The sequence below is a fragment of the Malania oleifera genome, chromosome 4, assembly GCF_029873635.1.
Source record: "Malania oleifera isolate guangnan ecotype guangnan chromosome 4, ASM2987363v1, whole genome shotgun sequence".
NCBI classification, from domain to species: Eukaryota; Viridiplantae; Streptophyta; class Magnoliopsida; order Santalales; family Ximeniaceae; genus Malania; species Malania oleifera.
This window is the reverse complement of record NC_080420.1, coordinates 85,098,571-85,110,670: the sequence shown is the minus strand read 5'-3', so window position 1 is coordinate 85,110,670 and position 12,100 is coordinate 85,098,571. Positions and strand designations below refer to the sequence as shown.

The window sequence follows — 12,100 nt, the reverse complement described above, 5'->3', positions numbered from 1 at the left end:
TTTAACCAGAAGAGTCTATTCCAAAATTTTAAAAATTTCAAACTTATCGATGTCTGTATTTTTTTGACAAATCTGAAACATCCATAACATCTTTAAAATAGTAGAAAATTTCTATAAAATATTTGAAATTTTAGGAGTGATTTTTTTTTTTTTTAAATCAAATCCCAAAATAGTTTTAGTTATTGGGCGGGCATGGGTCGGTAACCTTGTATAAAACACCCTTGCCCAAGTAAAGTTTCTTTCAATTCAAACGCAGAGTCACAGCAGCTAGCTGTACATGTTCCAAGCACCCGATCGGATAGGAAAAATGGTAGACCCAAATCCCCCTCTCCTGCACCATTACGGCGCCCTTCTCCACCATCACCAAAAACAAGATGAGCTCAAGCTGCTCAAGCATCACCAAAGCCACGAGGAAAATTATTGCCAGAAGCAGCGGGAGCTCCCACTCGTAGATCTCGGCCCTCTTATCAGCAGAAACCATCTGCGGGCGGAGGAAGGAGACGATGACGATGACGACGACAAGAGGGTTGCTGATTGCGCCGCGGAAATCACGAGAGCGGCGTCAGAGTGGGGTTTTTTCCAGGTAGTGAACCATGGGATCAGCCCTGAGCTTCTGCAGAGGATGACGAGAGAGCAAGTGAAGCTGTTTCAGACACCCTTCGAGAGGAAACTGGCCACCGCCTGCAGCACTCAGCATGGCCTTGGCCGCCTTCTCAATGGTTCATACAGGTGGGGTTCGCCCGCTGCCACTTCTCCCCACCAGTTCTCCTGGTCCGAATCTTTCCAAGTTCCCATCGCTAAGATCCGTTCTCAGGATGTTCTTCCTGGGGACTTTAGCTCTCTGAGGTATATATGACCCCAAATAGCTTTTCAGAATTAATATACATGCATAGAGGTGCATATGGATCTTTCGTTTCTTTTCCTTTTTTTTTCTCTTGGGTTGATCAAGATTCATGCATGAGCGGTTGGAATAATTAACGTAGTGTTCAAGCACTTTTCGTTCTACCTCGCATGCAAAATCATATACGTTGTTTTTGGAAACGCGCGCACACACACACACACATATATATTTGGGATCTTAGGTTTAGAATTTTTTCATACACTCCAAAAAATTCTAAATAATAATAAATACATGAAAACCCACTTTGAAGTTGGCCATACACTCTAATGGCCAAAACTTATATAGGCCAAGATATATAGCCAGAACTAAAATTAAATTTCCAAATGGGTGGGGGTGCCTATACGTGTGTGTGCAGGGAAGTGATGGAGGAACTAGGAGGAGCAATGTCAAAAGTAGCAGGGAGGGTGGCAGGAGTGCTGGCAGAGAGCATGGGACAGGGGAATAAGGAAGCGCTGGAAAAAATATGGGACGCGAGCACATGCAGTCTTCGGCTGAACCGGTACCCCCCCTGCGCCCTCTCCCCAGAGGTATTCGGGCTGATTCCTCACACCGACAGCGACTTCCTCACCATTCTTTATCAAGACCATCACGTTGGAGGACTCCATCTCAGGAAGGATTCCCACTGGATCGCCGTCAAACCCACCCCACATGCCCTCGTCGTCAACATCGGCGACCTTTTCCAAGTATATATTTCTACTACTACTACTCTCTCTCTCTTCCTTCAAATTTTCACGTGAATTCCCCTAGAGTTTTTTTTTTTTTTTTTAATTGTAAAATCTACTCCTAATACAGGCTTTACAAACCCCATTCTCCAACAATCCTAGTGAAGAAAAAAATGGCGGAATATATATATATATATACTCGTTGATGCCTAAAGTTGTCACATGCGCCCAGCTTTTTACTTGTGGGCCGAGTCTCACCGTTGGTATCTTCTGGTTAGGCTGAACCGTACATATATATATATATATATATATATATATATTTAAGAGGTTAAGCTGAACCGTATATTATAGTAGTTAAATTTTCTCTTGATTGTCAATAGATGCGAGATTTCCAAGTCTTCCTTTCATATATTATCACTACTCGGAGGTTGAGAGAAAAAACTGTGCATGCCTTCAATTTATGACCTCAAATTAACCTTTTAGCATTTGTCAAAAGTGCAAGTACTTTCCAGGGACGACATCGATTGCTAATGTTGAAGCATACATCATTGTTCACAGCAGTATTTTATAAATTCAACCATGTGAATTGTTATTAGGACACATCTAGAATTCTAGCTGTTTCAGGATGTCTAAAACAGGCCTATTTCTTCTGCCTCGAGAGTCTTCGTGAATTTTCCATTAATAATAATAAAAAAATCTCGCATGGATGTGGATGCGTCGAGTGAACCCCTCCTCTTCTTACAAGTAAGAATTTCTGTGGACTCCCAACGAATATAATTAGATTTTTATACCCTCTTTCAACGCATCTTGTGTCGGGTCAACACAAATATTTAAAAAGAAAAAAGAAGAACAAGAATAGCTGGTCTGGTTCGCATGTTCCCCAGGTAGATTATGGACGGTGGACAAAATAATATTTTATTATATTCAATTTGGCACTTAACCCTTGTCGTGGCAGACCAAGTTGCCCCTTAAGTCATCTGATTAGTGGCAAAATAAGTTTATTTTTCTCATGACAGATTAAAAACATGTATGATATGATAATGCTGCAGGCTTGGAGCAATGATGTGTTCAAGAGTGTGGAGCACAAGGTGACGGTGAATGAGAAAGTGGATAGGTACTCTGTGGCTTTCTTCCTCAGCCCTTCTCCCGACTCTCTGATTGGGAGCTGCCGAGAACCTTCTCTCTACAGGAAATTCACTTTTGGAGAATACAGGAACCAAGTCCAAGAAGATGTCACCAAAACTGGCAATAAAATAGGCCTTCACAGATTTCGCCTTTAAGAATTAACGTCTTAAGATACTTAATATACTATTCATCTAGACCTATGTACCAGATCTGATCAGACATATCGGTTTGACCGCCCATCAAATCAAATCACTGCATTTTAATTAAATAAACAGTTATTCCCATATGTATTTAAATTTGTGCAGCATATGACATGTGAAGCATTTTGTGCCTTCTGTCCCTGGATTGTGTGTTCGGGTAATTATATAGACTATGGCTTTTACTTTTCTACTGTTTTTTAGATTTATTTAATTTTCTTATTAACAGTGGCGCATGTGCATGCAATAGTTATAGCATATGTTTTCTACAATAGAATATTGATAAATTAAATATTCATTTATATATATTTGGGAAGAAGGAATGCCGATTCTAAGTTGGGAATTATATAAAATTTGTCAATTATGTATTATAACTTATTTAAATACCAACAGCTCCACTAAAATCTATGGCTTCTACTAATTTATGATAGAATACGCAGGTTAGAGCAGGTGTGATTTGTAAAATTCGATAGTGGGCGAGTACATTCATGCATGTACATGTATGGATGAGAGAGTTTTTAAGATCATATGTATTTTCAATATTTAAAGTTACAATTTTGGGCCCACAAAAAAATATTAAAATTTAAAAATTACTTATTGTGGAGATAATGTTAGGCAACAGATTTGAGTTGCTCATTTGAAGGAAATTCAACAATATTACCACACAATCTGACCAAAAACTATTACCCAATTAGGGGATGCATATTAGATGCCTATTACCCAATCTGTTTTTACTTTTTACAACTACACAAAGTCTTAGCATTTACTAGGTGGTGGAGGGTATCAGCTAGCTCTATACCATGGTGAAGGACCTTCCTTGACAACACGTTCGGACTAGGGATCCAACACCTCTGCGACTATGAATGGTGATCCAAAATAATATGATTTATTACATATTTATTCGCTCTTTAAGGTTGTATAGAGTCACCACTAACCTTTTTTTCACCTAAGTGTGGTTTAGTTCACCTAATTGTTACTAATTAATAAGTATCTAAGTTAAACCTACGTCCAATGAATCAATAGTCATGGTCTATGATACCAAAGTCAAGCTCGGGAGTATTGTTCTGTGAGGAAAAGGTATTAGTGCCCCTATGCACCCATCACCTTTGGAACTATACCATGATAAATTTGGAGCATTCAAATATCATTCAAACATAGACTTTGATTATTCATTTTTAAAATTAGATTACCCTCCTTTAGATATTGTTCCACCCTATGACCATTTATCATCCAAATCAAATTCATAGGATTTCCCTCTGCATCTGGTCAACCACCAGATCAACCAAATTTTCATTTCAAAAATGATGTCAAATGGATTTGAAATGAGTTTTCAAGTTTTTTTAAAAAAAATTAAATAGAAATTTGGAGTCAAACATCCATGATACAACTTTTAGATGCTCTCCAAAATTTTTTTAAACTAGATTTCAAGCCGAGTTTGTAGATCTCACACTAAAAATCCACATCTTTTTCAAGTTAAAACAAGTAAAACAACATTTTTCAAAGTAATCACTCATGAAGTGTGTTGATGGAGAAGAAAATGAGTTTTTCCTTAGAAGTTAAAATTGATTTTTAATCTCTATTTTTATCGAGTTTTCATTGAAAATTCGATTTTCTAACCAAAAAAAAAAAAAGTTTTCAACTCAAACTTCAAGTGGTTTCAAGGGATTCAAGTGTTTTTAAGTAATTTTTAAACTCAATAAAATATTTTCTAAAAGTTCTTTTGGAAGATGTTTTGGCAAACTACAAGTGACTTGATTCCTCCATAAAGGATATGTAGGCGATTAATTTGGTAGGTTCAGCTGGAACTTCCAAAAACTCTTTCTTTCGAGGTTTTTGAAAGGGTATGAAATTACTAGAGTTTCCATTGAGCAAAGGCCTCTACACAACACAAAATCTAAACTCAAATAAGCTTGGTAATACTGAAAATACCCAATTAATCAACTTAACCTAATTTTGGGATGATGCCCAAGTTGGCCTAACCAACAATCTACTCCAACGGACTTAAAAAGAATCTTCCCAAAAGTAGCGTGACGGCTTTCGATCACCGAACCGGCGAAGAACGAAGCCGAAATCGTAAAGAGAAGGAGAAGGAGACGAATTCCAGAGAGAGAGAAGAATTCTGCTTGGATTTCTGGCTGAAAAATCGAGTTAGACCTATTTATAAAATTCAAATTCGTTGACAAGACACGTTACCTCGTCGACGAACTTGAATCCCTCATCGAAGAACTTTAGGCGATACTAAACCCCCTCTCAGTAAGTCCTCGTCGACGAGACACGTATCCACATTGATGAGCCTAAGAAGTAAGCTCGTCAATGAGCACCCTACATTCGTCTACGAGACCCTGTGAGTCCCTTTTTAAATTTTCTTTTTCTCTCTTTTCTTTTATTATTTAATTACTATAATTCTTCGAGTCTCTACAAGTTTGTCATTTATTTAATATTTGCTCATTTAAGGAGCATTCTCATTCTAATCATCTACTTCGTATAAGGTTCATTGTGAACCATTGTGAGGGTTCTTGGTGAATTGCTTGGTAAAGGCTCTTTGTGAGCAAGTAGGGACTTGATCCCACGTGTAGGGTTGTGTACCCGAGTTGTAAGCCTTGCTCTGCCAGGGAAGGAGCGCTGATAGTGGATTGTGGAATCCTTGACTTGGTATTAAGGCATGGACGTAGGTTTGGAGCCAAACCACGTAAAAATCCCAGTGTTGATTTTCTCTCCCTACTCTTTATTTTATTGTCTTGTGCATGATTTATATTTTGTATATTGTGATATAATTTCTTGCCATCTTTCCAAGAGATTTTATTTTGTAGAGAAATTTAATATACGCAAAAAGAGTCAATCACCCCCCCTCTAACTCTACATTGTATATCCGCTGCGGGGCACATGTATATACTCCCAGGCTACGATGATTAACAGACCCTATTTATAAGATGCACATCCTATGACCATTTTTCATTCACTGTTGCACAACTCATGGGATACGTTTTAGACCACGCACTTTGATTGATACCCAAGCCAAATAGAGCTCCTCAAGGCAATGTAGGATTACAGGAAGATCGGCCTCGTGGTCAAGATCCACATCATAATGCACCACCAGCACTAGTTGTTTTAGATACTGATGCTCCTTTATGGTTCATGGATTATCGTCGACACATAGAATCCCAGTTAAGTGCTTTTCGTGGCGATATAGATACCGAATATAATGCACTCGAGTCCAGTTTTAGTTTGTTCAATGAGGCTCGCACACATTGAGAGCCATATGGGCAGTACTTCCTCTTCGAAAGTAAAAGCTCCCATGGAGGCGAGTTCAAGAGATGAGGATGACGATGATGATGAGAAGGAGACTTCTTCTGGTGATGATGACATTGATTAGGAATAGATGTTTGATTTGAATTCACTTAATGCAAACAATTTGGGTTGTAATATTATGATACTTTATCTTTTATGTGTTTTTTGAACTTAGTTATTTTCTTGTCATGAATGCTTCATAGTACTACTATTATTTTATACTGATTATTGTATTCAAAACATTGTCTAATGCATGCTTAAAAGGTTCTTATTGATTATATTTTGCATCCTGGTTGATGGATATATTGATGGACATATACTGTTGGATATATTGTTTGAGAATTGCATGCTGACAATTGGACCTATTGTTTGTGAACTGAATGCTGGTTAACGGTCCTATTGAGAACTGCATGCTTAATTTTCTATTTCATTCCTTTTTGTTGATGTCAAAAGGAGAAGAAGATTAAGCCAAATGATAAGTTAAATACTAATGATATGATAAATGATTGCTTATGTTAAATGTTGCTTAAGGAACTATGATATTCAGAGGGAGATACATGTGATAAGTTAATTTTTGATATGATATTAAGGGAGAAAGTAAGATATGCTATACTTATAAGCTAAGTTGATGTTATACTTGCAAGTTGCATTGATTATTCATGATATATGCCGAATACATGTTATACTTATAAGCTAAGTTGATGTAATACTTGCAAGCTGAATTGGTTATTCATGTTATTCTTGGAAAAAACATTTTATAAATGACTTGTTGAGGACAATCTTTCAAAAAAGAAGAAACACTAAATCACTGTTAAGCTTGAACAAGTATGCGTATATAGATTATTTTTTGTGTTCCATGCTTATTGTGAGGGGACAGCCTTATCAAGGCGACCTCATTTTACTCCTTATTTGTCATCATCAAAAAGAGGAAGATTGTTGGTCTAACAAGGCTTAATCTCATTTTGATGATAATTAATAAACTAAGGATACAAATTGTACTTTCAAGTTAAATTTCGAGTATTATATTTCTCACAAAACACAATGGTTAAACTAAGTAAAGATTGACTAAAGCTCAACTTAAATTCACAAATCATGAAGAAAACAAGTTCATTGATGTATTGATCAATCTTGGACAATAATACATGAAGACTTAAGATTTAATTGTATTTAAATATTCTTATAGTCTCATATAAGTATTCTTAAACTTCAAATTAAATTTTTTTATGAATTTGTTTGGAATAAATATTGGACTTAGAGACCTATTCATTAACTTGGAAAAATATTTTTATAAAATCCAAAATTTTTTCAAAGTAAAAAAAAAAAAAAAAGGCTTTGGAATAAAAAATATGAAATATACTCAGTTACAAAATGTTCAGGTGACCGAGGCAAATTGCTCAGACGAACTACTACTACCAATGTAAAAGAAATCAAAACATTAAATTAGGCGACTGAACTGACAAGTTTAGGCGACTGAATTGCTATTGCGAGTTTTGGAGTACATATTTTAAAAGGTTCAAGAAAGTTCATGTTTTAAACTTTCGAACTATGCTAATTTCTTTCCTAATTTACAAGATGTGGTTTCTAAACTTGAGAAAAACTGTAAGAATTTTTCCTAATCTATATAAGTCTTATTATTTGTGCATTGGGGCACGAATACACATTGATTTACATTCAATACTCTTTGATTTACGCTCTAAAAAGCTGATGTGCGCATTCTTTGAGCCCTAATTGATTTCTAATTCAATCTTCTAAATTTCTCAATCCACAAATCAAAAACCTTTGATTTCTCTATGAGCTTCATTGTCAATTATTATTTAGAGCATATAGTGATTTTATTTTTGTACAAAATTTACTCTATTGTGAGAGTAATCTACTTGTATGAACAATTGATTTGTTGTTTTTGCAAACTAACGAGTCAGGTATAGAGTTGTTGCCTAGAGAGAGGGTGTTCTTACTAAAGAGGGGTCACCACCTTCCAACAGAGAGAGAGAGAGAGATTGCTCCACCTATTGAACGGGTGGATGAGGAAAATCCTCACAGCAAATTATTTGGGGCAAAGACATAGGTGGGAAGCCGAAAATCCTTGTGTTCAATCTTGTTTCCCTAACTCTTTTTATTATTTGTTGTGCATGTTTTAAATTGATTGGGAAAATTGGTTGAATGCTGAAGTTGGATTTGGATCACTTTGATTAATTAAATCAATTTGTGAATGCTTTATATGGTTTAACTTTCTGGCTGAAAATTAGTTAATTGCTGAAACTCTTAATTAAGTTTGATTGGTTGAGGTAAAGATAGTTTTGTTGGTTAATCATTCAAGCATAAGAAGACTACTTGCTTGAGTTATATAGTTGAAACTTGTTTTAATTATATACTTGTACATTGATTAAATTCAGAGTTAGTATTTGAATCTTCTGAAAGTAAAATTCAGATTGTGACTTCAAATTTCATATATATATATATATATTATAGCTAGGATTGCTTAGTCATTTCCTGCTTAGTCATTTTTTGTGGTGATTGAGATTAATCAAAACGTTTAAAATAAATCAGGCTTCTTCGTAATAAATTTTAAAATATCCAATTCACCCCTCTCTTGGAACTACGCCGTATTTTCACTTTGCTTCCCATTTCTTTGGTGAGGACCTCAAGATTTTTCTTGACCATGTCATAAGTAGGAGAAATCTTACCAAGCTCCTTTCATTGAATTGATGATACTAGTAAACCAATTGTACATGTCTACAACACAATTTCTTCATCTTTCATTCTAAACATTCCATACTCGCATGTTTACTTTTGACCTTATTACCTAGTTGATTCCTTCAAGTAGAGTTTATAGCCTATGCCATATTTCTTTTGCAAAGTCACAACCTTAGACCATAACTTATAATATTTATAGATTTTGCATGTAATTGAATATTTCTTTCGTTGGATTAAAGGCAGGCAGATGTGGATTTTCATATGTGTCTTCTTGTAAGTGTAATTGAACCCATCAAAGATTTAAAGGCAGTCAATTTGTGAATTTTCCTTCAGATGTCCTTGGCTTGCCATGACTGCTTATCAGTCTTTACTATATGGTAAAAATAAGTAATAAAGCTTTGCTTTGATACCAATTGTTGGCCCGATTGGGCACCCAAGAGGATAGTGAATTGGATGATTTTAAACTTCTAGCTTTTATAACAAATTATGCTCAAAACTTTAACTTGTTTTCTTTACAAAATGAATCAAGTAAAATATTCAGTGAAAATTTCAAATTATCCAAACATGTACTAAGTTGGTTTATGAAGAAAACTTAATATAATATACACAATCACAACATCATCCACCCAATTATTAAGATGGATGATTAGGAATGCTTAATATGAAACAAAACCACAATATAGCCTACTTCAATAATTAAGATGGTTGATAAAAAATGCTTAGTATGATATTCATAACCCCAATCAAATCATGTAGTTGATTGATAAAGGATACTTAATATAATTCACAACCACAATCTAATCATTAAATTGATTAATTAAGGATGCTCAATGTGTTATGCATAATCAAATATAAAGTAAATGATGGATAAGAGTGACACAGATTTTATAGTAATTCAGTCTCTTGACTTGTGTCAACTACCCTAAACAAGTTTGAGTTTTTCATTAATACCATGTTATTATGAATTCCAAGACACCAATCCTATTTGTTGGATACTACCAATAATCCATAACATAGCACTAGGGGCTACAAAAATCCTACGAGATTGTCGACGTTAGATTCAATCCAAGGTTCTGACGAAAGGGAATGATGATCCCCAAATGAGAAAAGTTATGAAGAAAAATGGGTAAAATAGTTAAAATCACATGACACATAGTCACCATTTTTATTTTTTTTTGGAAACACAGTGAAAATAAAGAAAAACCTTGAAAAATGTCTATGAAAACCTAACTTTGAGTTTTCAGCAGTTTCTAATGACACCCATGTGCAAAATGATTACCGCAATGCACATGGGTTTCTTGATTAAAAAAAATAAAAAGGACCCCTTTTGGGTCCTCTAATATTAGTATCATTGTCTAAACACTCCAACACGATTTTAAAAAGTATTGCATTAAAAGAAGTTGGCCTTAGAACCCTAATTTAGAGAAAAATATGATTATGATGGTGGCGATGGAAGATTAAAAAAAAATAGATTTGGTTTGAAAAATGTATGGCTTGTATTATCGACTTGAAAAAACCAAAGTTTGTGAAAAGGGCACTAAACTTGTATTACCTATCTTTGCAGTTAGTAAAAACAGTGAGTTTTGAAAAAAGAAAAAATGGAGTTTAGGTTTGAAAAATGTGATAAAATGCATGGATTTTGGGAACAGAGAGATAGAAATTAATATTTTTAGGATTTTTTTCATTTTTTATTTTTTTGGGATTTTCAATAATGATAAAATGAAATACATGCTAAAACACACACACACACACACACACACACACATATATATATATATATATATATATACATATACATATATAATTCCTACTTTCACAGACGTCCATATTTACCTACTATTTTAACACATATATAAATACACGCATTGCACACACATATACACCTTTTAAATACACATGCATACATGCATATACATCATGTATCATCCATTCATGTATGTCTCATACATTCATTCATCATGCCATTCTTGCTTACATGCCTTTATTCCTATAACCACATGCATATAATACCCATGCATGCATGCATGCATCTACATACTCACATACATACATGAATCCACCCATGCAAGCATGTATCCTACATACATGCATACACATGCACCACACATTATGCATCATGCTCATACCCCATACGTTACCACATGCATCCGTACATATTTAGATGTTCATATATCATGCACATACGTACTCCAGCATCCATATCTGCATCCCTTCACTTGTACCCATGCATGACAACATGCATACATTCTCAAGCACTCATTCATGTATGCATTTTCCATGCACATGCATGCATGTGCATCACATACATCCTCTCACATTCATCCATATACACATGCATTAAATTATGCATGCGTACTCGTGCAAAACACACACACATGGCTACACACATTGGCACACATTGAAGCACACACATGCCGATCACAGAGAGAGAGAGAGAGAGAGAGAGAGGCAAACCTGTAGTGAGTGGGGAAGCCTCGGGCTATGGCCTGAAGGAGGAAAGAAAGAAAGGGAGAGAGTAGAAGGAAAAAAAGGGGGGAAGAGAGAGAGAGAGAGAGAGAGAGAGAGACTTCTCCCCCCACGGCCAAACCCCCTTTGGGTTTTAAATAGAAGGGAAAAAAATTTTTTAAAAAAAGGAAAAGGATAAAGAGGGAAGGGTGGTAGGTCGGTGCAACTGGCTAGAGATGGGATTGATGAGCTGAGGGCAGGTGAGATTTGTGTGGATTTGGAAGCAAAAGAAAGTCAGAGGAGGCGTGTGGGGGTGTTCTTTCATGTGGAAAAGCAAAAGGAAGAGAGAAGAGAGAGGAAAGGGGCTTCGGGTCAAAAATTGTGGCTCCGGCGACCGAAGGGCCGTCGAAGGACATGAGGAAGAAGACGGGGGGGTTGAAGCCAAAATAGCGTCGTTTTGCCCTCCCCCGGCCCCTTTTTATTTATTTTTAAATGAACAACGCCCAAAACGGCTCTGTTCCAGTTAAGGCAGGGTGTAATCATGCGCCTACACAAGGGTATCATGCACAGGCGCGTGAGTGCACGCGCCAACCAATTTATTTTTATTTTTAGGGAAAAATGAAACGGCGCATGTGGCCATGTGACAACTCTAATTTTTTTTTTTTTTCATTTTCGTTAATCTTTAATCTTTTTTATTTTCAAATATATATAAAAATATATTATAATATTATTAAATTTTGAAAATTATTTATTTTATGAAAATAAAGAAAAGGATACATGGAGTCATT

At 35.6% G+C, this 12,100-nt stretch overlaps 1 protein-coding gene across 1 annotated transcript; it reads left to right on the top strand.

The window, feature by feature from the left end:
• The first annotated feature begins 243 nt into the window (after positions 1-243).
• Positions 244-3,181, top strand: LOC131153468 (gibberellin 2-beta-dioxygenase 6-like). Its single transcript, XM_058105810.1, has 3 exons — positions 244-846; positions 1,257-1,584; positions 2,613-3,181. The coding sequence occupies exons 1-3, from the start codon at positions 278-280 to the stop codon at positions 2,841-2,843; spliced, it is 1,128 nt and encodes a 375-aa protein (XP_057961793.1). The 5' UTR covers positions 244-277; the 3' UTR covers positions 2,844-3,181.
• The last annotated feature ends 8,919 nt before the right edge of the window (positions 3,182-12,100 follow it).

Excerpts from the sequence above, each read along its gene's own strand:
- LOC131153468 (XM_058105810.1), top strand. The coding sequence starts at position 278 with ATGTTCCAAGCACCCGATCGGATAGGAAAAATGGTAGACCCAAATCCC. Across the intron at positions 847-1,256 it reads GGGGACTTTAGCTCTCTGAG|GGAAGTGATGGAGGAACTAG; the intron begins GTATATATGACC and ends GTGTGTGTGCAG. Across the intron at positions 1,585-2,612 it reads ACATCGGCGACCTTTTCCAA|GCTTGGAGCAATGATGTGTT; the intron begins GTATATATTTCT and ends ATAATGCTGCAG.